General features: G+C 58.0%; 1 protein-coding gene across 6 annotated transcripts in view; it reads left to right on the forward strand.

The window, feature by feature from the left end:
* Nucleotides 1-27,754, forward strand: part of ATP2B4 (ATPase plasma membrane Ca2+ transporting 4) — a 51,763-nt gene that overhangs the window by 18,108 nt on the left and 5,901 nt on the right. For 3 of the 6 annotated variants that reach the window (XM_055819748.1, XM_027782571.2, XM_005234525.4), the window contains exons 2-20: nucleotides 3,487-3,938; nucleotides 8,526-8,723; nucleotides 9,537-9,794; nucleotides 10,604-10,729; nucleotides 10,892-11,017; nucleotides 12,863-12,898; nucleotides 14,534-14,695; nucleotides 14,812-15,026; nucleotides 15,118-15,360; nucleotides 15,481-15,722; nucleotides 16,046-16,280; nucleotides 17,470-17,649; nucleotides 17,894-17,981; nucleotides 18,124-18,230; nucleotides 19,855-20,046; nucleotides 20,153-20,366; nucleotides 20,799-21,010; nucleotides 21,368-21,475; nucleotides 21,850-22,032. In XM_055819748.1, coding sequence (XP_055675723.1) covers nucleotides 3,743-3,938; nucleotides 8,526-8,723; nucleotides 9,537-9,794; nucleotides 10,604-10,729; nucleotides 10,892-11,017; nucleotides 12,863-12,898; nucleotides 14,534-14,695; nucleotides 14,812-15,026; nucleotides 15,118-15,360; nucleotides 15,481-15,722; nucleotides 16,046-16,280; nucleotides 17,470-17,649; nucleotides 17,894-17,981; nucleotides 18,124-18,230; nucleotides 19,855-20,046; nucleotides 20,153-20,366; nucleotides 20,799-21,010; nucleotides 21,368-21,475; nucleotides 21,850-22,032 — 3,321 coding nt within the window. In that variant the 5' untranslated portion in view covers nucleotides 3,487-3,742. Of the gene's footprint in view, nucleotides 1-3,486; nucleotides 3,939-8,525; nucleotides 8,724-9,536; nucleotides 9,795-10,603; nucleotides 10,730-10,891; nucleotides 11,018-12,862; nucleotides 12,899-14,533; nucleotides 14,696-14,811; nucleotides 15,027-15,117; nucleotides 15,361-15,480; nucleotides 15,723-16,045; nucleotides 16,281-17,469; nucleotides 17,650-17,893; nucleotides 17,982-18,123; nucleotides 18,231-19,854; nucleotides 20,047-20,152; nucleotides 20,367-20,798; nucleotides 21,011-21,367; nucleotides 21,476-21,849; nucleotides 22,033-24,377; nucleotides 24,579-27,754 lie in introns of those variants that run through there. The other 3 variants (XM_055819749.1, XM_055819752.1, XM_055819750.1) reach the window with 3 other exon arrangements.

The raw sequence follows: 27,754 nt of genomic DNA on the forward strand, positions 1-27,754 counted from the left end.
AAACGGGAGTTGAAATGGGAGTTGAAGCCCGGCGGGTGCTGCCTGAGGGGCAGCATGTGGGGCTGGGATGTGGGCAGCCTCTGTGCCGATGCAGCCAAGCAGATGCTCAGGGAAGGTGATAAACTTTGATCCAAATGGCCTGAGTTTTGCTCGATGGGGCTGATCTTGCCTGGCCGAGCTGCCCTGCCAGCCCGGTGAGGTTTGTGTCTCTGGGCAGGGGAGACACTGGCTGGTGTTGCTTTTCCTTGGCACGGTGCTTTCTGCCCTGGATGGTGGGAGATGGCCAGGTTGGAGCGAGATGCAGAAGGAGCTGAGCTGGGGCATGGATTTCCCCTTCCTTCTTGGGGGGAAAAAAACCAAACAACACCTGAGCGTGGTCAGGGCTTGCTCCATCGCTGGTCATCGGATGCGGTGGTGCTCACGTCTGCCTGCCAGGGTGCAGTCCAAGTGCACTGAGCTGAGCAGGCAGGATTTGTGCACGGCAGCCCAGCAATAGCTGTTCAGGCGGCAGCCGCAGGCTGGTGTGTGCCGGGCGACTGGTCCTGCGGGCTGTGCCGCCAGCATCACAGCGAGACTGCTCGTGGCTTGGCTGAAGGTGTCACCTGTGACGTGTTCGGCTAATTATTTATTTTCTTCTCTGTCTCTGAGCAGCCCACTTTCCTCTCCCCCATGCTTAAAAGCCAGTGGAGCCCTTTGCTTGTGCCAGCAGCTGCTCTGCTGCCCGGGGTGGGCACGGACGGAGGGCTGCTCCGGCCCCGGCGCTGGCCCAGCCAGGACGAAGGTGTAATGCAGCCGTTTATTATTCTGGGCAGGTTTGTCTGCAGCACCGCATCAGCTTTGCTGCTCCTCGCCAGCCGCTCCCTCCTTCCCAGAGCATGCACGTTCCTTCCCCCAGCTCACACCCTGGCCCACGGGTCGAGAGGGTCCATGTCCTTCACTGTTGCCACCCCGAAACTCCTCCTTGTCTGCAGCTACACTAGTCCTGCTCGGAGATGCTGTCTGGGAGGTGACACAGCGTTGCTGGCAGCTCAGGGGGTCCTGGGCAGCTGGGGTCCTGCTCGGGCTCTCCCACCTGGGCTGGGCTTTCCTGCCCTGTGTGCCAAGGGGACCCTTGGGGAGCGCTTCTTCCTCTCCAGTGCCTGGGGGGGTCTGGAAATGAGTTATTAGAGTGAGGGACGGCTTGCTGAATGCTGCTGGAGTCATTAGGAGCTCTTAGAGCACACGTCCTGAGCACAGCTCTCTGCTTGCCTGGGATGGATCCTTCCCAGCCTGGCCAAGGAGCACGGGAGCCTGTGCTGTGCCGGTGGGATAGGGCAGAGCCGGGCCAGGAATGGGTCTCTGTCCCCAACCTGAGGCTGGAGGAGGATGCTCAGAGCAGGAGCCTTCCCCTGCCATGGTCCCTCCTTTCTTCTGCGAGTCCCCAGGGCGGGCGCTGCTGGAGGGAAGAAGCCTCGCACCTGGGCACAGGCTGATGATGATCGGTGCCCAGTGGGCTCCTTCAGGGGTAATTACAGACTAGGCCATTACAGCATTAATTAACTGTCTTTCTCTTAACCTCTGAGCTCACCTCAGAAGATCTTAGTTGCTATGAAAGAGAAAAAAATATCAATGTGTTGAGGTAGGGGGAATTATCTATTTTTTGTCTTGATCGGCAGGAGTCTGCTTAATTGGAGTTGCCATCTCCTACCCCCTGCTGCCAGCAGCTTTCATGCCTTTAAATGATGGATGAGCTCAGGTCCACAAGGAGCCACTGGGTGACCAGGCTGGGCATGGGCAAAGATGTTGGGGCAAGGATGCTGGTAACCCCAGCTGGTGATCTCTGCTTTCTGGGGCAGCAGCAGCGCTCTGCCCTGAGGGTGCAAGTTTGGATACCCCAGGAGCCGCCGTGCTGAGGGGAGCACGTCCCCATGCTGCCCATCCTTTGCTGCCTGCAGCTGGTGGACAGGACCCTCCCAGGATGGTGGTATCGCTGGTGTCCCCGAGCTTCGGTTGGTGCCTGTTGCATCCTGATAATGCTGAGAGCCACCCAGGGTGTTGCTGGTGGGGAGGGGAGCTGCTCGCAGGGGCCAGGCCCTGGGTCAGATGTGTGGGGAGGGGTTTGCTTTGTTGGGGTCTTGCTGCCCCAGGGGTTGCAAAGCTGGCGTGACTGGGGCTGGAATCGGGGTTGCTTGCTGTGGCATGGTGCTGGGATGGCCCCGTGATGGGCTGGTGCCTGCCTGTTGGGTTTGGGAGGGCTGGTGCACCCCATGTGCTCCTGGGAAGCAGCGGTGGGTGCTTTCCCTCCTACCTCCCGTTCTCATCGGGCCATTTGGCTTCTCTGGCCACTTGTTCTGCCACCTCTGGACTTTTCTCTCAGTGCTGATGCTGCCTTAGTGGCCATTCTCCTGTTGTTACTCACTTATATTGCTCCAGGAAAGACTTATTTTCTCTCCATAAAGAGCCTCCCTTGCAGGCTCTTTGCGTCTGTAGTGCTGGAGAGGTGTCTGGGAGCATCGCTGCTGGCATCTGAGCTTGGGAGCAGAGCTGGAGGGCACTTGAAAGCCAGCCCTTTCCCCTTCTGGCCCATGCTGCTCTGCCTGCTCCCTCCGTGTCCCTAGCTGTCCCTAATGCCCATCCTCTCCACGCAGGATGCCAGTGGGGGACCCCAGACCCCAAACCCGCGGGGAAAGGGGAAGCTGCATGATGCTCATAGTCTCTGCCTGGCTGCAGCGCTTGGGTCTTGCGGCTTGAAGTGGTTTTGGAGCTCACCTGCCCTCGCTGGCAGGGCTGGGGTGTCACCTGGCTTGGGGCTTTGAGAGCCAAGGCTGAGAGCCTGCTTGCTGCCTGCGGGGGGACAGAGGGCTTCCTGAGACGTGGCCTGAAAGGTTGTTAATGCAAAAGCCATTTTATTTTAGAGGAAAATGCAGGTTTTAGTAGCTTCTCTGGTTCCTGCCTTGTCTCTCCGCTGATGAGAAGTCTGCTGGGTGCTGCAAGCCCTCTTCCATCGGCACCAGCTAGCTCAGCGGGATGCTCCCACTTACCTGTTGGCAAGTGTGGGAAGCTGGTGCTCCCGCCCCGGGACAGCAGCCTGCAGAGGAAGCAGCTGTTTTCCACTGCTGAGATGTATTTTTAACCCAAACTGAATGGGAGCAGTTTTTCTGGGCTGGGCAGCTGGGGGTTGAGCGAAGAACCACCTGGGCGCCCTTCCTGCCCTGCCCCGCGCGCTGCTGGAGCTGCTGCTGCCGGTTTTCCTTGCGGCATGGCCGAGCGCCTGTGAAACGCGCCCCGATTCATGCCGAACCTGTCTGAGCTCCCTCCGAGGTGAACTTGGGCTCACCCAGGTTTTTCGGTCGAGTCGTGCTGATTCCCAGGGCTGGCTCACGTTATTTCTGGCGGGTACCCACCCTTGGGTACCATTGCTCCCACTCACCCATCCCGCGGGGCGCGTGCCTTTATTAGTAGGCCTCCTAATGCTGATATTTTTGTTTCCCATCCTTGTTTTTGCAGCTCCAGTTGCTGTGGTATCCAGGGAGCCCTCCTCCTTCTGCGGGAGATGCACGCTGGTCGTTGCTAAGGTTGCCTCCGCGGTAACATGCACATCCTGTTTACACCTTTACCCGAAGAAGTTGGGCTTGGTTAGAGGCACCCGCTTCACCCGGGCAGCCCCCAGGGAAGGGGCCGTGCCGAGCATCCCCCCGCCGGACCCTCAAGGGTGGGTGCTGCAGGAGCCGCGAGCCGGCATCGCCGCCACTGCGCCAGCAAGATGACGAACAACGTGGCCGACCACCACCCCGGGAACTCGGTTGCTGAAGGCAACCATGAGGGGGACTTTGGGTGCTCCATGGTGGAGCTCAGGAACCTCATGGAGCTAAGAAGCGCCGAGGCGGTGGCCCGGCTCAATGACTCCTATGGCGGTGTGCAGAACGTCTGCAAGAGGTTGAAGACGTCGCCAGTTGAAGGTAAGTGACCATCTTGTGGTCTGCAAGGTGGGGGGCTGCCTGCTGGGGGCCGGCTTGTGCCTCTGGGCTGGAGCTGTGCGAGGTTCGAGCTGGTGGCTGCAGGGTGGTGGCTCAACTGTCGTGTGGCCGAGCTCAAAGTGCGGTCCCATCGCAGCAGGCATCCGTCGCAAGCCTTGTGGGAGATGGCTCCCCCCATAAAATGATCATTTAAGGTAAAGAAGGAGGAAAAAGAAAAAGAAGCATCTTCCCTGAGGGTTCACCTGAAGCGTAGCCCGGAGCCCCACATCCCCTGGGAGGATGGAGTGGAAGCGGGATGCAGGCAGGAGCAAGGAGCTGATGGGGCATAAAGGAGTGCGGGGGGGGGGGGGGTGCTCCTCTGCAGCCCAGCTGCCACCCCGCAGGTCGGCACCAGCCTTTCCCCTGTTTAATAATTTACAGTGCTAACGAACGGCAGGGCTGCACGGGGTGGGGCTGAAGGAGAGTGTAAAGGTTGGAGAGCGCTGGGGAGGCAGCCAGGCTGCATGGACCTCGCTTGCTGGGTGTTGGCATCTTGGACAAGGGATGGGCAGCGCGTCCCCGAAGGGCATCCATCGCTGCTGGGGGTGGGCAGAAGCACACGGGTCTCCCCCTGGTCTGTAGGGCTTCTTGAGCCACCGTGGGAGCTTAAAACTTGGTTGGGGGGCTTCTGAGTGTCACAGGTTTGAGCAGTGGCAGTGAGGCTTGCCTGCAGGTGCCGGGTCACTTCTGGGAGGCTTTGGTGGAAGGATGTCACCTGTCCTGCCCGCGGGCTGGGCTGGCCTTTGGGGCACCCCCTTATCGGTGAGCAGGGGCAGGCTCTGGGGCTGATGGCACGGGGTGGCCGTGAGCGCACAGCGATGCACCGCTTCCTTGGCATTACAAGGGGGACGGGAGGAGAGACGCCCTGCTTACAGCACCGAGGGTTTACCTGGGGCTGGGAACAGCCCTGGCAGGATGCGGCCCCACAGTGGCTGTGCGGGATGGGGGACATGGCTGTGCCTCAGCTCTGAGAACTTGTGGGTTATTATTAGTGCTGTAAGCTGGGGATTAGCGTGTTTCCCAGCTGTGAGTGGGACCGGGAAGGGGAGACAATATCGGGATGTCATTAGAGAAGGGGGGGGGGGAAGTCCCGGTGGAAATACCAAGTCCAGGTCGCAAAACAATGTGTTTGGCCCTGCCAAACTGGGAAGGCGCTCCTTTGGGGGTGGGAGGAGAGGGGAGGGGGGGGGGGGGCGGGGAGCAAACCTGAAAGGCTCTGCCTTGGCCCGGCGGCTGTTGCTGAGGGTGAGGCACAGGGCTGCCCTTCAATCCTGAGTGCTGCTTCCAGGCACTGACTGGCATTGCTGCCTCTCATGCTCCCAGTGTATCCTTGCCTCACCCCCTTGCTCTGGAGGTGAGCTTTGTTGCCTGTCCCAAACGCCATCCTGTTCAGATCAGAGAGCAAAGAAAGGTTATTTCCTATAGGTTGGGATTTTTAGGAAAAGCAAAAACCCAAGGCAGCCTGTGGCACCTCCGTGCAACCCCATTGGAGTGGGATGTTTGGTTCGTGCTCTGCCAGGGTCACCTTTCTGCGGGTGGCAGCCCAAGAGCCAAATGCACGGTGTGACACTGCCACGGTGCCACAACCAGGGGAACCCGGGCAGGTCAGGAACCTGAAAGCAGAGACCGTGTCCCCTGCCTCTGTGTCCATGAGCAAAGCCTGGGAAACGGGGAGTGGGGTCACCTGGTGGATGCTCGCCCTGGAGAGCACAGGGCAGCGCAGGTGAGCTTGGGCTGATTGCAGGTGGGATGTCCCAGCCGGGGCTTAGGGAGCGACAGGCAATCTGGGGAACACCAGCTGTGTCTCAGCATGTGTATTGTAGGGCTTTTTCCTTCTGGGAAGTCTTTTGCGGAATGCTGGGGCTGACTGGGAGCTGACCCTGCGCCCTGCTGTGCCTGCACACCCCGCCGAGCTGGCACCGGAGCTTTGCTGTGCCCATGGGCACGAGATGTGGCACCACCACCTGTGTGGGCACGGAGTGCATGTCCCAGCCCCGTGATGTGGTAGGCAGCCCCGTGCAGATGTTTGTGCCCAGCCCTGTGCTCGTTATCCCGACAGGATGGTACAAAGCTCCAGCCCCATGTGGCCAGGGAGCACATGGCCATGTGCCCTTCTTGGGTGTCACCAGAGGAGGCTGCTGGCAAGCAGAGCCTGCCCACGGAGTCCTCCCAGACCTCCTGCCCCACCATAAAATACAGCAGCCTGTTGCGGGCAGCATCTGGAGCAGTTTGATCCATCTGGGTGCCTGTGGCTCCTGCCCCTCGGTGCTGCCACATCTCCATGCTGCAGCATTGGCTGTCCTTGGTCAAGCCTGGCATTGTCCTTGTGGGGTAGATGCTGGTCACAGTCCCCCTGGGGGCTGTCTTCACCCCAGGATCCCTTGGGTGGTTTGTCCTCATAGAGTGGGTTCTCTGCATATGAATGTTTGTGCAGCGAGGGTCTCGGGGCAGGGGTCTGCTGGGACCTGCTGCTCTGGCCTTTGCCCTAATAAAAGGTGCCAGTGACCCCAACCCCTTAGGACCCCTCCCACAGGGGTTTGGTGGGGGGGTGGCTCGCTGCCGGGCACTGGCTTTCCACCACCTCCCTCAGTCCTGTCCTGGAGCCCGGTAGGGTGGGCAGGGGAGCGGGGTGGCGAAGCACAGGCAGCTTCAGTGAGTCACCCATTAGAGCATCGCCCTTCCCTGGTCTCCCCTGGGTGACAAATGTCAGCGAACACCGCCCTGAGTCACCCGCTGGCGATAGTGGATCCTGGGGCTGCCGCCTCCTTCCTGAGCCGGGGCAAGGAACCTGCTCTGGGTCTCCTGGAGCAAAGGCTTTGCCACCCAAAAGCAGCTTTCCCAGGCTGCAGTGTGTCCCTTCTAATGAGGGACTGGTGGCCACTCAGGGTTTTGTTCTCCTGCTGTCGCTTGTGGCCTCCATCCAAAATTTCTAACCCACTCCCCCACCCATCGGTCCCCGCAAACGCTCTGCGGTGGCCCCAGCCAGGGGTTTGCTGGCAGCCTGGAGCTGTGGGTACGTGCCTGGGGTGCGTACCCGCACCCCTGAGTCAGCACCAATAAATTGAAAGCCCCCCTGACTTCCCCCCCCAGTTGCCCCAGGAGGGCGAGGGGCAACTCTGGGGTCATGCCTGTGAGTGAGATGTGGGCTTTGGAGGGACAGCCTCCCGTGCCCCGTGGCAGCATCCCGCATCCTCGTGCGGGAGCGTGTGTGTGCCGGGCATGCCTGCCCGCAGCACGCGCCGTGCCTCCCTGGCACCGGCATGAGTCAAGCCACCCTGGTTAGCCATATTTTCCATCCATTCTGTCGGGCGGGGGAGACCCGTTGGGCGGGAATTAGGGTTGGGAGATCCCAGGATCCTGCTGCCTCGTCACAGCTGGGTGGGGACGCCCAGGCTGGGCTGCCAGGCATCCCCTCCCTGCAGCCTTGTGGGGTGTAGTCGCAGCAAAAAGAGGGGTGTGCGGCAGGGGGGAATGGGATTCATCCTGCTGTTTCCTTCTGGTTGGGATGACATGGAGCTGGCAGGTCCCTGAGTGGGAGGGCTTGGTCCCCCTGGGAGGGCATCTCTGCCAGGCTGCTCCAGGCACCGGGATGTGTCCAGGGCTGGGTGTTACAGCCGCCCGCCCGGTGCATCTCGGGAGCTGGCAGCAGCCCCACAGGCCATCTTAAGGTGGAGAGCAAGGGGGGCTCAGCACAGGGCTCGGTTAAGGTGGTGCTGGGCAGGGGAAGCTGCTCTCACCTTGGACCCCCATCAGCTTTTTAATGGCTTTGATGCAGGGGGTGACCGGGGGTGGGTAGCAGGGTGAATTGCAGCCTCCCAGCTGTGAAGGCTGCTGTGCTTGCAGCCCCGAGGCAGGCTCCCTGCACTCCCCCCTCTCTGGGGTTGCTGCATGCAGGCAGGGGGGAGCAGCAGCTCAGGGCTGTCCTGCTCCTTTCCTTGCTCCCACCACCCCTTTTCGGCAGGACCAGCCCCGTGTCTCCTCCACCAGCTCCCTGCAGGAGCTGGCTTGGCCACACGGTCCCAGCCTCTGCGGCCGGAGCGTGTCCGTGGGGCTCGGCTGAGCTTGGAGACGTTCCTGCTGCGCCGAGTCGCTCTCTGCAGCGGCTGTTCCTCCGAGCTGGCAGGAGAAGAGGGATCAGGTGGCTCCAACAGCTCCGAGCGCCACTCGCGGTGCCAGATTTATGGCTAATTTGATGCAGCATGTAAACAAGCCGGCCAGTGCCAACTGGCATTAACTGGCACTCGGGCGCTTCGTGAGGCTGCAGCACCGGGGAGAGGCGGCTCGGCATGCTGGCCCTGGCCCCCACGTGCTCTCCTGCCAGCAGCTCCGGCAGTGTCCTGTCCCACCAGCTGCATGTCCCCTGCCCCATGGGCGGCAGGAGCAAAGCCCTGCCTTGGCTCCCCCCTACACCTGCATCTCGTGCCCCTGCACGGGCAGGGAGCTGCTCCTTGCACTGGTCCCACTGGTGCTGCTGGGGGGCTGTGGGGCAGCGGTGCGGTTTGCCCTCATCTCTCTTTGTCCCCTCTCCAGGCCTGTCTGGGAACCCAACCGACCTGGAAAAGAGGCGGCAGGTCTTTGGCCAGAACTTCATTCCTCCCAAAAAGGCCAAGACGTTCCTGCAGTTAGTGTGGGAGGCACTCCAGGACGTCACACTGATCATCTTGGAAATCGCAGCCATAATCTCCTTGGGCCTGTCCTTCTACCACCCTCCGGGTGGTGACAATGAATGTGAGTCCCTGGGGTCCCACATGAGCTGCCATGCCCAGCCATGCAGGAGCAGAGCTTTGGGATAGGTGCTGTCCCTGGAAGGTCACCGTGTGGGTGTCTCCATCCTGGTGCAGATGGAACTGGGAGCTACTTCTGCTCACGCTTTAAGTGGTGGCTTCTCCCTGTCCTTGGCATGGTCCCGTCCACATCTATGGATGTGTTTGGTCACAGCTGGCACCACGGCAGGGCTCAGAGCTGCTCCTTGCTGCTCCCAAAAGATGCTCTAAGGCCAAAGGGCCCGTCTGGTCTGGTGGCTTCCCAGGTCTCATGGAGCTTCTCTTTTGGTTTGGGCATGGAAGGACAAGGCTGGCTGTCCCCTGGTACCTCCCTCTGACCAGGGAGTGCTTCTCCCAGCCCTCCCTGTGTGGCTGAGGGACAGCGTTGGGTGAGTTTCTCCTCCCCAGCCCTGGGTCTCTGTATTGCTGGAGGAGTCGAGCAGGGGCAGGGATCCAGAGATGCAGGGAGAGGGTGACTCACTTGAGGGTCATGCAGCAGAGCTGCAACTGGAAATAGAAGCCAGTTGTCCCAGTTCTCTCAGCCCAACCTCTTTCAAAAATGAAAAGTGAAAAAAATAAAGGGAAAAAAAAAACCAAAACACAACCAACCAAATGTCTCCAGGGATGTAAAAACCCTCTCCTGAGAGCAGGGGAAGCCCTTGGACCAGCTAGGGAGGAGGAGAGAGAAGTAACTGTCTTCCAGGCTTTGCTCTGTGCACATTGCTCAGAGGAAAGCGGTTGTCCCGTTGTGCAAACAAGTTTTCTCCTCTGCCGGCAGTGTGTGGCCAGTCGACGGGCGGCGTGGAGGACGAGGGTGAGTCTCAGGCTGGCTGGATTGAGGGGGCAGCTATCTTGTTTTCGGTGATCATCGTGGTGCTGGTGACCGCTTTCAATGACTGGAGCAAGGAGAAGCAATTCCGGGGTCTCCAGAGCCGCATCGAGCAGGAGCAGAAGTTCACGGTCATCCGCAAAGGGCAGGTGATTCAGATCCCGGTGGCTGAGATTGTGGTGGGAGACATCGCACAGATCAAGTACGGTGAGTGGAGGCGGTGGTGGCTGGGGTCTGTCCCTCCACCTTGGTAGCCTGGTGGTTCCTCCTCTGCTTCGCCAGCCCTTTTGCCTCAGGGGGAAGCGTGGCTTCCTCCAGCTACTCTATTTTGCAGCATGCTGTGAGCGATGGGAGATGCTCCCATGCAGCTGATGGAGCTCCGCTCCCCTTGTCGCTGGCCAGCCTGGACCTGAGCTGGCAGAGCGAAGCCAGGCTCTGCACACAACTTTGGGTTGCTTTAGCAACCTGCTGGTCTGAAAAATGATTAATTTTCCCAACCACGTCCTTGGTGAACATTTCCTTAGCGAGGAGATGCAGCCTGTGGGCTAAACCAGGTCCTGCTCCTTGTTTACCTGAAGGTGCACTGATCCCACGCAATTCCCATCAGGAAGGAGATTCATCCAATGTGTAGCATTCATTTTCACATGGGCTTTTTCCTTCCCCAGCAGGTGGAAGATGGGATCATGTAGCGGTTTGGATATATCGAGAGGCTTTGGAAAGGATGTGGTGTTGATTCAGTAAAACCAGATGGGGGAAGCACTGTCTGATTGAGCAAAAGTCCCTGCAACAAATGCTTTTGTATATCAGTGAAGATTTGGGAGCTATTGGGTGTCATCTTTTAATGCCCATCTGTCTTGTAATACCCATCTGTTGCTTCTCCTCCCTCTAGATTTGGTCTGAGGCTGAGTTTTGAGTCCTTTTGCTGACACATGCGTTCTCTTCCTGGGATGGAGCCGGCAGGACTGAGCTGCGGCTGTCCGGGCTGGGGATGACCCCCCTCGTTGCTCCTTTCCTAGGTGATCTCTTGCCAGCAGACGGGATCCTGATCCAGGGCAATGACCTGAAAATAGATGAGAGCTCGCTGACGGGGGAGTCAGACCAAGTCAAGAAGTCGCTGGATAAAGACCCCATGCTGCTGTCAGGTGAGGATCCTGGGCGGCTTTCGTGTGGTGGGTGCAGGGCTGTGGTGGGTTTGTGCTGTGGTGGAGAGATGATTGCTCCCGGGTGCTGTGCCCCGGTGCTGGGCAGGAGGTGGGAACTGCATGCCAGTGTCCTGTCTCACTGTGGCCTTCTTGCTGTGCCAGGTACCCATGTGATGGAGGGCTCCGGCAGGATGGTGGTGACTGCTGTGGGTATTAACTCCCAGACGGGCATCATCTTCACTCTCTTGGGTGCAGGAGAAGGAGATGAGGAAAAGAAGGTGAAGAAAGGTAAGGAGATCCACTGAACCTGTTTTTTCTCTCCTTTTGCCTTTCTCCCTTTCCTGGGAAGCATCCACCGGTTTGCAACAAGCTACGCCCACATCCGTGGGATGCGGTTTGTGTGTTAGAGCCCGTGACCCAGGCAGGTACAGTGAGCTCGCAAGGCAGTGGGGGGCATCCGTCCCTCCCTGCTGCCCCTTCGCCCGCAGCGTGGGGATCGTGCTGCCTGAAGAAAACCCCCGTGCACCCAGACCTCTGCTCGCCACCTCTTTCAGACATGGCTCCAACTTTCTCTTCTCCAGCCGGCTGCAGCCTGGGGTAGCAGGGTAGGGGAGGTCGAGGCTCAGAGGGAAAAGCGGCCGATAGCGATGCCCCGTGGTGCTGGGGCACGATGCTCATTGCCTGCCCTGTGGTGGGAAGGTGAGTCCTGGTTGTCCGCAGGATGTCAGTAGCCCATCCAGAACCTTGAGGACTTTGAAGATCTCTGCTGGCATCCCCTGAGCTCCCTGGAGAGGATGGCAAGAGGGAGAGGAGGGGTTGTGTGCGAGGGGGTGGAGCGTGGGCGAGCCGCCAGGCAGGCTGAGGTGTTCCTGATCATGCTGGGACTCGAATGCATTCCTGCCTTGGCTCTCGCATCTCACTGCTTATTCCCCTGCGCTGTGCCAGCTCTGATACCAGCTTTAAAGCCAGCATCGGTACAAGCCAGGCTTGGGAAGCTCCTGCTCTCCCCTGTGTCCCCGCACCCCTGTTCAAGCAGGTCTGGGCTCACTGGGAGCGGGTGCGAGGTGTGAGGAGTTGGCAGGAGGGAGCTGCCGGCTGGCATCGCTGGCTGCACAGGCATCCCTGTGCCAGGAGCCCTTCCCGGGAGGCGATGCCAGGCGGGGAGAGGTTTGCCGGGCTGTTCCTGGCAGCCGTTTCAGCTCTGGGCCGCATGTGCGCTGGGTTGCTCCAGGTCTGCTCGGCTGGCTCGCATCACCGGGGTTCGGCAGCTCGGGAGCTCCTGGGGTTTAGCTGCCTGCTTGGAGGTGGGAGTACAGGGTGAGACGTGGGAATGGCACTGCTGTTGGAGCTGAGCAGCAGCTCGCCAGGTGCCCGGGCACAGCGCTTGGTGTTTTTCCAACCTTCAAGCTGTCGCTCAGCCCCGCAGCAAACCCAGCTCTGCGCCTTGCAGCCCTCGATTTGGGAGCAAAGTGAGGCAGGGGGTTTCACCGGCTCATCGCCCACCGTGGTGCTGGGGGGATGGTGGGGAGAAGGTGTATAAACCCCTTGTCACTCAAGGCTTGTTTAGACTGCTGCAGCCCTGTGCTTCCCCTGTTGTGGAGGCACGCTGGAGGACCCCTGTGCACTTTATGCCCACCGCAGCCATGGGGGCAGAGACCCCTGCTATGGCTATAGTGCTGCCCGTGGCAGGGGACAAGTCTGTGCCACCTGGGTGGATCCACTTGCACCCGGTGGCAGTGGGAGGTAGGGAGCACTGGTGCTCGGCATGTGCTGCACAGAGGTCAGGCTCTGCTGTATGGTTTCTTCTGCCTGAAGGTCTGAGATGCCACTGGCACCCTTTGAAGCAGTGGCAGGGGTTGTAGTGGGTGCTTTGCAGATGGGGAAGTCTGAAGCCTTGGGGACAGGGTGCCTGGAGGAGCCAGGATGCTCCAGAGCCTCCCCAGTGCCATGAGCGGTGGACCAAGGCATGCGTGGTGTCCGGAGGGTGACTGCAGGGTGCTGAGCCCTGCGCACAGATGCTGCTGGAGCAGTGCGTGGCCCCTCGGAGCAGGGCTGGCCCCGGGCCATCCTACCAGCTGGACGGTGAACGTGGGTCCACGTGCTCAGCCCTCCACCCTTTCTCTCTTTGAACAGGTAAAAAAACCGGAGCCCCCGAAAATCGCAACAAAGGTAACCAGCCTCTCCATCCTTTGAACCAGCACCACACTAACTACTGAGCATTCCTCCTTCCTTCCTTCCTTCCTTCTTCTCATCAGTCTGTGCTCTTTGCTGCTCCGGCGGGACTCTCGCCTCGTTGTCCTGGGAGAGGGTGCAACGGTCCCACAGCTGGTGGCCCTGGCACAGCAGCGCGGTGCCGTCCAGCATCCCACCGGGGGGCTGTGCGTACCTGGGATGAGGCTGGCCAGCTTCCTCAGGGCCACACTGACCCTGTGTGGGGCAAAGCCTTTGTGCAGGGAGGGCAGGGCTCTTCCAGCAGCCTGGACCACTGGCAGAGCATCCCTTTCTTGGGGCAGACTTCATCCATGTTGACATGAGCTGCAGCTGTGACCTGGTGGCTCTGAAGCCTTTGTGCCCGTCAGAAGCCATCCTTTTGCAGGGTTTATGTTTGGGCATAGCTGGGGGAGCGATGTGGGTCCCCCTCCTGCTGACTCTGGGATGAAACGTCCCAGAGGGCCTGGCCGATGTGATGGTTGCACCCTCTCCTCCCATGGCCTCGACTCCGTGAGCGTCTCCTCGCCAGTGTTTCTCACACTGTTCTTTGCAGGCTGTGGAGGAAGCCCATTTCTGCACCTCTCTCTCCACCTCTCTCTCTCTCTCTCTCTCTCTGTTTCTCTCTCCTCTCAGCAGTTTGAGTTTCCCTCCTTCCCGTCAGACTGTGTCCGGGTGCTTGTTTTGTCCGTGTCGGGTCTGTCGTAACCGTGGAGGTGTCCGATATAGAGCTGCCGTGAGCTCTGGGGTGTCTGGAGCCACTGAGCAGCAGCAGCCATGAGGGGACAGGTCCCGGGGCATCCGTGGGCAACCATGGGGCCACTGCTCTTCCTCCAGCCCTGACGGCTGAGGAGGAGCCTCTTGGGGCAGTGGGGGGGGAGTCTCACTCTCTTCCCACCCCTCTCCAAAACTTCCAGCTGACTCCGGTCTCCCTGGTGCAGACCTTCAGCTGGACTAGACCAATTTTAGCAACTGAAAGCCTGGCTGTCTCGGGTCCTACAAACGTGATGGATGTCTCAGGGCTGGGATTCAAGGAGCTGGCTCATTCCTCTTCAATCTCCATTCAAATTTCTAACTGTCCCCTTCCATCTCACCCCCTCAGTCGCTCCCCTGGCAAATGATTCCTGCTGAGCTGCCCAGAGGGCACCGCAGAGGTAGCATTGGGAGGGAGTGGGGATGCTCAGCAGGGGACCGGTGGGACCGGAGCCTCTCTGGGGTCAGCCCAAAGTGCTCCCCATCTGCTGCAGCATGTAAAGCAGCCTGCAGTGGGGGCCAGATGAGACCTGCCTCCACCCCAAAGCCTGGCCAGAGGGTTTCTTGCAGTGCTGCCTTAGAGGTGTGGTCGGTGGCAGTGTCAGCTGTGAGGATCCTTTATCCGTGGGTCTGGGGTAGATGGCAGAAAACTGCCCCATAGAGAGGTGGCAGGGCCCCAGGACACGGGATTTCCATGTGCTCGGATGTGTGTGTCATCGGGAATGGTTCTTGTTCTGGGTTTTCTCTTTCTCTCCCACCACCATCTTTCTCAGTGGTGTCCTACAGGTTTTCCTGGTCTCTCTGCTATTCACACGTGGTGTCTTATTTTGCCCTGGACTGTAGCTAAAACTCAGGATGGTGTGGCCTTAGAGATCCAGCCCCTGAAGAGCCAGGAAGGGGTGGAAAATGAGGAGAAGGAGAAGAAGAAGGTGAAGGTGCCCAAGAAGGAGAAGTCTGTGCTGCAAGGGAAGCTCACGCGCCTGGCAGTCCAGATTGGGAAGGCGGGTGAGTGGTGGTGGCCTGGCGCGTGCCAGAGCCCTCGCTGCAGGTGGCACAGGGAGAAGGGGTTGTCCCCTTCCCCTGCGTCCCCTCACCTGCCGCTCTGCCTCTTCTTTCCCCAGGGCTGATCATGTCAGCCATCACGGTCATCATCTTGGTGCTCTACTTTGTGATTGACACGTTTGGGGTGCAGAGGCGGTCCTGGCTGGCGGAGTGCACCCCCATTTACATCCAGTACTTCGTCAAGTTCTTCATCATCGGTGTCACAGTGTTGGTGGTGGCTGTGCCTGAAGGGCTCCCGCTGGCAGTCACCATCTCCCTGGCTTACTCCGTGAAGGTGAGACCGTGGTGCAGTGAGGTCACTGGGGGCATGATGAGGAAAGTCAGGCTTTTGGCTCTGACCTTCCTGGTCATGGTGCCTGTTGCAGAAAATGATGAAGGACAACAACCTTGTGAGACACTTGGATGCATGTGAGACCATGGGCAATGCCACTGCCATCTGCTCGGACAAGACGGGCACACTCACCATGAACCGCATGACTGTGGTGCAGGCCTACGTGGGGGACACCCACTACCGTCAGATCCCTGACCCTGAAGCCATCCTGCCCAAGATCCTGGACCTCATAGTCAATGGTGTTGCCATCAATTCAGCTTACACGTCCAAGATCCTGGTGAGTTGGAGAACCACAACCTCATGTCCTCTGGCCTTCCCACCACTGGCCACCTCTGCAGCTCCTGTCCTACCGTTTTCAGGTTTGACATTGCTTTTCCTTTTCCTTTCTCCTTTCCAGCCACCTGAGAAGGAAGGAGGGCTACCCCGGCAAGTGGGGAACAAGACTGAGTGCGCCCTGCTGGGTTTTGTGCTGGACCTGAAGCAGGATTACCAGGCCGTGCGGAATGAGGTGCCGGAGGAGAAGCTCTACAAGGTCTACACCTTCAACTCTGTCCGCAAGTCCATGAGCACGGTGCTGAAGAACGGCAACGGCGGCTTCCGCATGTACAGCAAGGGAGCCTCTGAGATCATCCTCCGCAAGTAACCGTCCTCCTTTGCTACGCTGGTCCTCTCCCCGTCCCGTGGTCTTTAGGCTCTCGATGCACCATGGAGCTGTTTTGCGGGGCTGCAGGGTGAAGGGGTGTGCAGCCGCTGTGGAGTGGGGAGGTGGGTGTCGGGAGGTGCTGCTGTGGAGAGTGTTGAACTCTTAAAAGTGGCTTTGGTAAAGCTGTAGGGAGCTGTGGGTAGGTGGGATGCCCCTGGTTGGTAGATGGGGAACGTGGGTGACAGGGGGAGCAGATTGCTGAGCCAGCAGTGTGTGCCACCGCTGGTATCCCTCACCCTCCATCCTGGTCCTGCATTAGGTGCACCAAGATCCTGGACAAGAACGGAGACCCCCGGGTGTTCAAGGTGAAGGACCGGGATGAGATGGTGAAGAAGGTGATAGAGCCCATGGCCTGCCACGGGCTGCGGACCATCTGCCTGGCTTTCCGTGACTTCCCTGCTGATGCTGAGCCAGACTGGGACAGTGAGAACGAGATCCTGTCCGACCTGACCTGCATCGCTGTGGTTGGGATAGAGGACCCTGTGCGGCCAGAGGTACTGAACCCCAGCTCTGCCCTGGCTGTCCTCCACCCCAGCCCCATGCCTGCGCCAGGAGCCCCTTTCCCCGCTGCTCAGGACCACGAGCCCCTTACGAAAGCTCAAGCAGCCCCTCTGCATCCATCCCCAGAGTGCCCCATGCTACCAGCTCCTTGCTGCAGGCGGTTCTATCCCATACCTGGACAAAATGCCCTGGTAGCAGGGTGTTTCCACCCAGACTTTCCCCCACCAGCTGCTACCAGGGGTCTGTGCACCAGCCTGGCTGGTTCCACTCGCAGTTGAGAGGTGTATGGAGACACCACCTAAGGGTGATGGAGGAGTGCTGGAGAGGGCCAGGGCTGATCTAGTTGGTTCCTGCCCTGCAGCTTGCTGTCCCCCTCTGCCACGGGGGTGCTGGGCAGGCAGCTGGGCTAATGCAATCAGCCCTCTGATACCTGCCTCTTGATTACATTTTGGAGCTTGCCCCTGTGCTCCTGCCATGCTTACATATTTCCTGATTAGATGTTCAAGTATCTGGGTCTGGGAATTGCATTACAGATGCCCCGTCTGCACCAGCTCTGGAGGCCGTTAATTCAATTTGCTAATTTCTCACTAATATCCTCTTCCCCCACCGCTCCATAATAGGTAAACCCATTAGTGCAGCAACGTGCCGCCGGGGTGGCGCGGGGGGAGCAGACAAAATGCCCACGTTTTGATGGATTGCCTGGCCATGCCTCGGCGCCCAGCACTGCGGCGTGATGGGGAGGAGGAGGCGGTGATGTTGCCTTCCCCTTGGGGCAGGGGCTGGAATATCTCACGCTGTCTGTGCCGGAGGAACCACTCTGGACACAACACACACGAGTCTGGCTGGAGCTGCGGTGGGCACAGGAGGCTGCAGTGGAGCAGCATCCAGCCGTGGCAGTGAGCATAGACAGGCATCCTCTCTGGTCCCTGGTAGCCCCCCCACCCTGTACCCCAAAGGATAAAGGGCTGAGCAGGTGCTGGAGGGGGAGTTTTCAGTTCAGTATCTCATCCCCAGCGTGAGTACTGAGCTGAGCTGTGGGTGGATGCAGGTTCCTGACCCCACTGGAGCCCTTTCCGGATCCTTTTAGGGAGGATGGAGAGGAGCTGCCTGGCTCCCAAGATACCCAGTGCAAACCCAAGCACTCTGCCTGTCTGCCCCCCACACTCTGTCCTTGTCCCCCAGGTGCCAGATGCCATCCTGAAGTGCCAGCGTGCGGGAATCACCGTCCGGATGGTGACAGGGGACAACATCAACACCGCCCGTGCCATTGCCACCAAGTGTGGCATCCTGCTGCCGGGGGAGGACTTCTTGTGCCTGGAGGGGAAGGAGTTCAACCGGCTCATCCGAAATGAGAAGGGAGAGGTGGGAGAGCAGCCCTGGGTCCTGCTGTGCAGTGGGTGTGGGTGGCCACCTCAGTGGGTGCTGAATCCTGCTGGGTTTTCCTCCTCTTGGATACACGTAGCTGGTCCCTTTGCTTGCTGGGACCCTCAGCCAGTGCAGCCGCAGGGGTGTCCAGGTGCTTGGAGGTCCTGTTGGGGTGCGCTCTCCCGTGGGGAAGAAGGTTTCTGGGGGTTCTCTTCCCTTTCTCACCTGTCTTGTCCTGCAGGTAGAACAGGAGCAGCTGGATAAGATCTGGCCCAAGCTGCGAGTGCTGGCCCGCTCCTCCCCGACGGATAAGCACACACTTGTGAAAGGTGAGCACCGGCCAAGTCCCCCAGCTGCTGCCTCTCACCAAAGCAACTCATCCTGCTCTGCCAGGGTGCTTTTGCAGTCTAATTTGTGCTAAGAGCCTACCCTTGGGGCTTATTTCCTCTGAGCTGCTTGTCTCCATTTCAGGAATTATCGACAGCACCGTTGGTGACCAGAGGCAGGTGGTGGCCGTGACCGGGGACGGGACCAACGATGGCCCAGCTTTGAAGAAAGCCGATGTTGGGTTTGCCATGGTACGGCTGGGTGGTGGGTTTTCCCCAGGGGCAGCTTTCGCTCTCTGGGGTGAGAAACTAATGGCATGCTTGGTCATTCTCAACACTGAAATTATTTCTGGTTCTTTGAAACTCTTTTCCAAATCTACAGGATGTCTTAAAAAGAAACGTTCTTTGGAGGTTTGGTTTGATTCTCGTGAACTTTGTAGGACTGTTAGCAAAAGATTTGATGGGAAGCAATCATCTGAGAGCCTGGCTTAGGGCTGGGCTCCTCCATCCCGTGTGGAGGGACCGTGTCAAGCTGAAGGTGACACAGTGCTTGCAGAGCACCCAGAGCAGGGACCTGCTTGGCCCCAGTTTCTGAGCTGTGATGTCCAGGAGAGCCGTGGGAGCCCAGTAACTCAGCATGACTTGGTTTATCCCAGCAGTTCACCCAGGCCTGTAAAGGGCAGCCCAGGCTCCAAGCACGGTGCTGGCACTGACTTGGGGAGTTTATTTATGGTGAAGAACTCCGATCTCCTGGTTTGCTTCTTTTCGTTGCCCTGTCTAAAAGAAGCAAGGAAATAAACCTGTCAGTTTTAACGGGTTTCCTGTGAATTGTTTAAGTTTGTGTGTGTGGGCAGGAGCCAGCTCCTGGGTAGAGCCTTATGAGGGAGCTTTGAGCAAATGAGAAATTTCTTGGGAGGAGATGTTTTTGGGAAGGTGTTAAATATCCAAGTGCAATTCTGGAGCCTTTAGGATGAAGAGCAGGAGGCAGTCTGTTTTCTCTTGGGGACCATACAGTGGGGCTCTCTGCCCCCTGTGCAGGATCAGACCCTGGCCAGGCACTGGGGTTTGCTGGGGGCTGCGTACCAGGGCTGCGCATCCCTTGGGTACCCAGGGAGTGGGGAGCAAACAGCACATGGATAGCTCCGTCCAGCTGCCTCTGAAGTTCATCCCCTGGGGTTTCCCACCTGAGACCAGTCTTGCAGATCTCAAGAGAGCTCCTGGAAAGCACCAGGGAACTAGCTGGTTAAGGGCATCACTTCGGTGCCTCGAATCGCTGCAAAGCGAGCGCCTCTGTGTGCCAGCAGTGAGAAACGCAGTGAGCCCGGCTTCTGTAGAGCCAGCTGGCCTTCGGAGATGCTGCAGGTGACTTTGGGGAGGCTGCGGGCAGCCTAGCTCGCTGCGGGGCTGCCGTCCACCCCGCACTGGACAGAAGGCACTGGCATTTCAGGCTGCTGAGCAATCTCTCATTTGGGGATCACAACCCTCACTTGCAGCAAAGATGCCCAGCCAGGGCTGCCCGTGTTCCCTGGCGTGAGGAGGAAGCCATGCTTGTAAGCTGTTACCCAGCTTTGCTGTGGTGGCCCTGTCTGGGCTATGCACGGCGACAGGCTGAAAAGCTGCGCTGACTCAGAGCCCTGCTCTGGAGCTGAGCCGGTGTCTGTCCTTGAAGGCATCGCTGCTTTGGAGCCTCCGCTCTCGGGTGTGTTGGCACAGCCGCAGCAGGACTCACTGTCAAACACAGGACTGGCACCAGCTCCTCTGGCTCTGGTGGATTTTTTTTCTCGGGGCTCGTTCTGGGAAGAAGCAGAGCTGGGCAGATAGTGAGCATGGAGCTTGCTCCATGACTCACCCCATCGTTTTCTCCCTTGTCCTTAAGGGCATTGCAGGCACGGATGTGGCAAAGGAGGCTTCGGACATCATCCTGACGGATGACAACTTCACCAGCATTGTCAAGGCGGTGATGTGGGGACGTAATGTCTATGACAGCATCTCCAAGTTCCTGCAGTTCCAGCTGACTGTTAACATCGTGGCTGTCATCGTGGCCTTCACGGGTGCCTGCATCACGCAGGTACGGGGCCGCTGGGCATGGCAGGAGAGCAGAGGCTCCTGCAAAACAAGAAGTGAAAAGAGGGTGGTTTCGGTGGTGTGACGTGTTGTGTCCCCTCTCTCTGCAGGACTCTCCCCTGAAGGCTGTCCAGATGCTGTGGGTGAACCTGATCATGGACACCTTTGCCTCTTTAGCCCTGGCCACGGAGCCCCCGTCCGAGTCCCTGCTGCTGCGCAAGCCGTACGGCCGCAACAAGCCACTCATCTCCCGCACCATGATGAAGAACATCCTGGGGCACGCAGTGTACCAGCTAACAATCATTTTCACGCTGCTTTTTGCGGGTGAGCTTTGAGACACCAAGAAATAGTGTGGGAAGAGGAAAGGGGCAGAGTCCCAGCCCTGCCTCACCAAGCCACCTTTCCTCACCAGTGTGGGCGACCCTTGTCCTCAGCTGTCACCCAGTAACCTCATGTTGGCCGGGACAGCCCATTTAATAATGGATGGGAAGTGGAGGAATGATAAGGAGAGGATGTTTAACTCTAGAGCTCGCCGTGTGCAGAGAGTTTTAGCCAAGGAAGCAGCTTTTCAATGTTTTTTAAGGAAATAAGGGTTCAGTGGGGCTAGTGGCGGGGATTCCAGCTGGGCAAAGGGATCTTCAGCAAGAACCTGGGATCCTAATTCCACCTTCACCAGCACAGAGCAGAAGAAGCAGGATCTCATCTTCTCTTCTCTGCCCTTCCCCATCCCCTCCCCAAACCCCCTTGTCTGCTCAGGGGAGAAGTTTTTTGACATCGACAGTGGCCGGAACGCCCCACTCCACTCCCCACCCACCGAACACTACACCATCGTCTTCAACACCTTTGTCATGATGCAGTTGTTCAACGAGATCAATGCACGCAAGATCCATGGGGAGAGGAATGTCTTTGAATCAATCTACCGTAACCCTATCTTCTGCACAGTGGTGCTGGGGACGTTCGCAGCTCAGGTGAAGCTGTGGGAGCTGCATGGGAATATGATAGTGGGGCTGGGAGGGGACCATGCCACAGGCAGGACCTGTGTCTGCTGCAGTCACTGGCCACAGCGCTCTTCTGTCCCCTTATTCTTCAGCAGCTTCTTGGTGACATAAAACCTGAATATTGGGGTCTAGGGTGTGTTGGGAGGTGTCAGGGCTGGCCAGGTGGCATGCCTCTGATGTCCTGTTACTAGCCTAGAAGTGATGTCCTTGCTGCTCTTGTGATCCCAGCAAGGGGGGGAAAGATGTAGGGGACCTTTTCACCCCATGACTATGCTGTACAGCCCTTGGCACTCCCCAGTGCGTGACTTGTTCTCTCCTGTGCTGTAGATCATCATTGTGGAGTTTGGTGGGAAGCCGTTCAGCTGCTCTGGGCTCACCCTGAGCCAGTGGTTCTGGTGTATTTTTATCGGAGTGGGAGAGCTCCTCTGGGGCCAGGTAAGAGCCAGTCTGAGAAACATACCACGTGCCTCCGTGCCACGGCATGCTTGCAGCCCAGCTCACCTTTCCCTTCCCCCTGCCTCGCTGCCCTTTTTCTCCCCACTATTTATTCAAGGCATCTTTGGAAGAGGGTGATGCTCCATCCCAGTACTATACCGGCAGTGAGGAGAGGAGGTTGCTAATTTACTCCTTGTTCCCACCCTGCTTGCAGTGGGGCACATCCAGCGGTGGCATGTCTGCACTGCATCCTGGCATCTCTCGGCTGAGTCCTGGCAGCACGCTGCTCCCCCTGGGTTGAGGCTGCCCATGGTGGGCTCCATGCTGCTATAGCCTCCAGGCTAAGGAGCTGCTCTCTCCCTGTCTCTCCCCAGCTGATCTGCACTGTCCCAACCAGCCACCTGAAGTTCTTGAAGGAAGCTGGGCATGGCATCACCAAGGAGGAGATTCCAGAGGAGGAGCTGCCTGAAGATGTGGATGAGATTGACCATGCTGAAATGGAGCTGCGGCGTGGGCAGATCTTGTGGTTCAGGGGTCTCAACAGGATACAGACGCAGGTACTGTGGGGCAGCGGGTGCTGTGGGGCTCTTCCTTCTCTCTCTTTCTTTCTTTTTCTTTCTCTCCAGGGGCTCTGTCTGGAAAGAGGTAACGGCTGCTGCTTGAAGGATGCCATCACCTCCGGGGCTAGACTTCTCCCACCGCCTGTGCCTTTCTGGGTCTGCCCTGGTTGGGGAACCAGGACAGCCTGGCTTTTGGGACAGCTCGGGGGGGGGGGGGGGGAGGCATGGGTCTGTTCTGCTGCAGAGGACGGTGTCCTGCAGCCTGAGGCCAGGCTGGTCTGCAGGAGGCTGGATGTACTGCTGATGGGCACCTCGTGCAGCAGAGGGGGGTGCTCAGAAGCTGCAGGGTGGCCACGGAGCCACCCGGGCTCTTAGAGTTGTGCAGTGAGTGGGTCAGCATTGAAACTGCTCTTGGTCGCTGCTGGGATGCTGCTTCCAGCGGGGAATGTGCCCAGGAGGGACCTGCCTGTACGAGACCCTCTCCAGTCTCACTCCTCTGCTGCTTTCTGTCCTTCCCAATGGCTCTTTGGCCAAGGGCTCTTGTCACCCTTCCCTGCCAGCTCTCTGGGCTCCTCGCCTGGAGCTTTTGGCCCCACAGCACAGAAGGAGAGGAGACTCTATCTGTTAATATGGGTTTTATATCAGCTGTTTCTCCCTGACTCAGTTTTTCCTGAAAGGGTGGGGTTTTTTCCCCAGACTGCTGGCTGGGCAGGGCAGGGAGCATTCCCTGCAGCAAAGTCAGTGTCCCTCATCTTTCCTCAAAACCTGGGCAGAGCTGCCCTGTGGAGGAAGGCTGTAGATCCCCAGTGGCCCCTGGCACGCAGGGCTGCTGTGTTACCTTTCGTTCCTCTTCCTCCGGCCCTTTGGTAAATACAAATAACCAAAACAGCCCAGGCGCAGGGACTGGAGCGAGCACAGCAGCTGCGTCGTGCCATGTTAACTTTGCTTCTCCTCTGTGAGATGTTGCCTTGGTGGTTTCAAGGTGAGGTTCAGCCTTGATTCCCTGCCCCTCGTGAGTGGTGAGGGGCAGCTGGGCTTTTTGGGGGGCCCAGGGCAGTGCTGGTCGCTGGCACTGCAGGGGGCTGAGCTGTTGGCTCGTTCTGGTTCGTTCACATGAAAGATGTGCTGGGAGCACTGGGCTGTTTCGGAAGCAGTCCAGATGTGTCGGAGGCCTGGTAGATATGAACGGCTGCAATACCGGCAGCCAGATGTGCCGCTGGGGCTGAGCCTGGAGCCTCTGAGGTATCTGCCAGCAGCTGTGGTGGGCCTGGGCTGAAACAAGCTCTGGCTCTTGCAATGTGAAAAGAGCTCCTGGATGCTGGCACATCCTGGAGTCTCTTTAGCAACTCCTTTCCTGGCTGTGGTGCATTGTGCAGAGCAGCCAGCAGGTCCAACCGGAGCGTCTTGGGGCTTCTATCCTGATTCAGTGTGTCTTAAGTGGGAGCACACGGGTTTTCCCCATGGGCCAGCACTGGGGAAAAGAGGGTCCCTCTATGGAGGGAGATCCGACTGGGTAAGGAGCGAAGCATGTGTAAAATACCTCCATGGTGAGCTAGAGCTGCACGTGGGTCTGGAGGAGGTGTCCCTTCCCCAGAAGCGGTGCAGGCAAGCTGGGGTGGTGCAGGGCTGTGTGCTCTGCCAAGCGGGCTGGCTGGCACAGGGCTGGGGACAGTCCAGCTGCAAAGTGTCTGGGAAGCCACGGTGGCACCTGGATGTTGCTTGGTCCCTCTGGCCTCAGCGTGCATCCACAGAGCAACTGTGGCCTGCCACCAAGGGTGCCTCATTGCTGCATCCCTGCCCACCCCTACCAGCTCTGCTTCCGAGTCCTGTGCAGAGCCATGAGCCAGGGGGAGAGGCTGAAACATCTTCCAACATGGCCAGCTACTGTGGGAGCTGCGGGCACATGGTGTGTCCCAGGATTTGGCCCCTCAGTTGTACATCCCATGGGGCTGAGGGACCAGAAACGCTTTCCCAGTGCAGTTTTCTGGACCACCAGCTGCCAGCTCGCACCTCTGCCCACCCTCTCTCTTTCTGTGCTCCTCCTGCAGATTGTCAGGATAACCCAAGGTGTTTCCTCTGTCGCTCCCTCCCACCACAGTCTCTTTCTCGGTGGTGGGATAAACACTGCCCCTCTCATGCCTGCGAGAGCGGGGTGGAGGCTGGAAGCCGACCTCTCCTCTGCTCCCAGAAACACCAGCCAAACGTGGTGTGGGTTTACGGGGGCGGGGGGGCTTTCTCCTCCGTCCTCCTTCCTTCCTTCCTCTCCCTGCTCCCCTCCATCCCCAACCCCTCTCCCTGTCTCTGGCCAGGGCGATGCTATCTCACTCTCTGGTTCTTTGCAGATGGACGTAGTTTACACATTCCAGACCGGCGCCTCCTCTTTGCAGGGAGCCCTCAGGAGACAGCCTTCCATCGTGAGCCAGCACCACGATGTAAAAAATGTTTCTAGCCCAACCCATGTAGCTCTTTCCTCCGTCAATTCCACTCCCACCACTTCTGCTGTTGCTGCTGCTGCTGCATCTCCTCCTGCGGGCAGTGAGTGATAGTCTATTACAATGCATGACTTCTAATAACCACAGAGAGCACCTGCACCAACCTAACCCAGCCTGTTCTCTCTCCCTCTAAACCTTGACTCACACACTGATTTCCGAAATGAAGGATGGGGCGGGAGAACGTTTAAAATATTAGGTTTTATGCTGTTGCCTCTTGTAACAAGTTTACGATACTTTCTGGTCCTTCTCCCCACCATTCCTTGTTGCTTCCTCAGTTTTTTTTTACCTCTTCTCCTCCTTTGCAGGACTGACGTATGAGTCCACCCTCTGAGGGGTGCAAAAATTGGCGGTTCTTGTTAAAAGAACTGTGTGTTCATGAGCAACTAAAAGCATTGCTGTGAAAAGGGCACAGCGCGCCCAAAAGCTGCCGTTTCCTTCCACTGTGGCTCTGCCCAGCCCCAGGGGGGCAGGGATGGGCAGAGGCATTGCTTTACCAAAGCTGTAAATCTGTTTGGAGGCAGAGTGGCTGCTCAGATCTTCCCACAACAGTTAGTGTGCCATTGGGATCGGCTGAGCCACGGTAACGGGCTGCCTGTATGCTCTGTGCCTCTTGCACGCCTGCGAGAAGGGGTGTTTGCTTCTGCCTTGGTTGGGAGGCTGGAGAGGGTGTGAGAGCAGCCGGTTACTGGGGCTCAGCTGGCCGGTGGTGACGCAGCGGAGCTGCTCGGAGCCACTCACCTGCAGCTCAGCCTGTCGGGAAGCCAGCAGCCTCCCCTGTCCTGCCTGTGAACTTGCATGCCGTGCGAGACAAAGCTGAGTGAGCCCACGCACGTAAGCGTGCCCTTTGCTGCCCTGGAGCTCTGCGGGGATGGCACAAGGCTCCGCTGGTCCCCCCTCAAAAGCCAGAGCATTGCTGCCCGTTGCAGCAGCTCGGCAGCGCCCAGCTTGTTCTGCACACGCTGGTTCTCAGTGTCTGCAGGAACACGCAACTCCCTGCATGCAAACGGAGATGGAGACCGTGGCCCTGCTGAACATCAGTGGCAAAGCTGGATCCTGGATCTGGCTGTGGGTTTCCAGAGCCCTCTCTGATGCAGTGCCCCTCTCCGTGTTCATTGTGAGCTGTGTTCAGAGCCTTGTGAGCACGTAAGCGTGAATTCTCTCTGCAGGGCTGTGCCAGGCTATGAGTAGGTAGTGTATCTTTCCCGGATAATTGGCTTTTTTATTGCACAGTCATTTTCCGTGTTCTCCTCATATTAAAGAAATACCCTTGGTGACTTTCTGAATAGCTTTCAGTCTCCACTGTTTATGCACTGTGGGAGAGAAGAGAGAATATCTGATAATTTTGTTTTCTCTCTATTTAGCTGACACTGATGCTTGAATTTTGTTTTGTTTAACCCCAGTGATTCTGAAGCAGCGCAGCTGCCTTCTGTTCCCGACTGCATCTGTGCACCACCAAGACTTTCTAATCAGAAGAAAACCTGCTTAGAGGGGTCTCAGGGTAGTGGGCTTGGGTTGTCAAGACCAAAAAGCAGGGGCTTTTTTTGCAGTCTGTGGATTAATGTTCTCCCCGATTTGCAGCAAGGGGATAGATAACTTGGATAGCTTGTGCCCTTCCAGGCAGCAAACAACTTTACCAGAAGCTAACCCAGGTCACTAAGTCTTCCCTCTGTTTTCTGCCTAGATTTCTCTGTTTCCGTCTGCTGCTTCCCTTCCCTCTCTCTCTCTCTCTCTCAAAGCTCCACTTCCCTCCATACAGATTAATGGTGTCCCTCTGTCTTCCACTGCACTTCTGTGGGATGAGTTCTCCAGGGCTGGACCTTGGCAGCCCCGGCTGCTGTGCCCCTGTTGGGGTGGTGGAGGAAAGGGAGGTCTCAGGAATGACCCTCCGGAGATGGTTTGCAGAGCTAAACTGGTTTCCCTTGGGGGTTTTGCCCCGGTTTGAGTGAGCTGGGCGATGCAAGCCCTGGGGTCAGTGATGGAGGTGATGCTGGCTTCATGCAGAAGGTGTAAATTCCACCTCCGTGGGAGCAGTGGTGTTTGCCCAGCACATTGTGGTGCTGCAGCGATGGTGTGAAATGAGAATAAATTCCAAGCTTGGAGGTTATGCAGGTTATGAAGGTTTCAGGTGGAGAGGAAGCAGGAGCCTGACCATGGGCAGGGGGGAGGTAGGTTTTCAGCTTGGTCAGGGAGGATTTAATTTTTGTTTGCACTGCCTGGCTCATTCAAAACACATTTCCTTGCTGTTAAGTTCCTTTGACAAGGGAACAGCTGAATTAATTTCACAGCAGTTGCTGACAGAGGTGGTTAAATCAAAGTAAGAAAATCTGAGGAAAACCAGCAGAAGCTTAGTGATGGAGCTGGAGGCAGTGATGTGGTTAGATAGTCTGGACTCAGCAATGCTTGAGGTGGTGGGGCAGGGAGGGCTTCTGTGAAGCTACTCCTACCTCTGAGCTTGTACTAAACTGACCACCTGGTTGCCTGGGCAATCACCTAGGTTCTCGTTAGCTTGTCCAGGTTGATTACAGTTGGTTTATTTGGTTTTATGAACTGCATTTTAGGGGTCGGTGTTTTTGTCAGTGCTTGCAGTTGTTGTTCTCAAGATGCTGATGGTGACATTATCAGTCTTGGTGGCCGGCTTGGTGGTCTCCCTTGTCCTGTGCATTCACACTAAACACTGAATTTATCCAGGATCTTACTGTGGTCACTAGTGCAGCAAACACAGCTCTGAATTTCTGTTCCCAGCTACATAAACTTTCCATTTTTGCAGGCCAGCTGGTGCTCCAGCATCATGGGGGGGTACTTGGCCCACGCTCATCTTCTCATGAGTGTCTGTCATCCAGCTCGCGTGTGTGTGCCGGTCCGTGTGTGCATGCAAGAGCTGGCTTGTTTGTTTCTAGCTGGGATGTGCTGAGCCTGTGCCAGGGGGATGCCACATTGCTGCCCTATGTGGTGTAGCACCATCTTTCTGAGCCAGATGGAGAGCGGACTCAGAAGGGCATCCCTCACGAGAGGGGAACCCTGGAACATCTTGCAGGTAAAATCTCCAGGGTTCCAGGCATGAAACTCTTCTTTGAGTAACTTCTCTGGTCTGGTTGTGTGAGTGCTGTTTGTGCTGAGACCAAAGATCTCTAGGAGGCTCTCACTGGCTGTGCTGGTTGGTGACTTCCCTCCTAGCCTGTCCATGTACCAGACCGAGGTGGACAGTTTAACCTGGCTCATCTCACCAG

Source organism: Falco peregrinus, chromosome 16, assembly GCF_023634155.1.
Source record: "Falco peregrinus isolate bFalPer1 chromosome 16, bFalPer1.pri, whole genome shotgun sequence".
Lineage (NCBI taxonomy): Eukaryota > Metazoa > Chordata > Aves > Falconiformes > Falconidae > Falco > Falco peregrinus.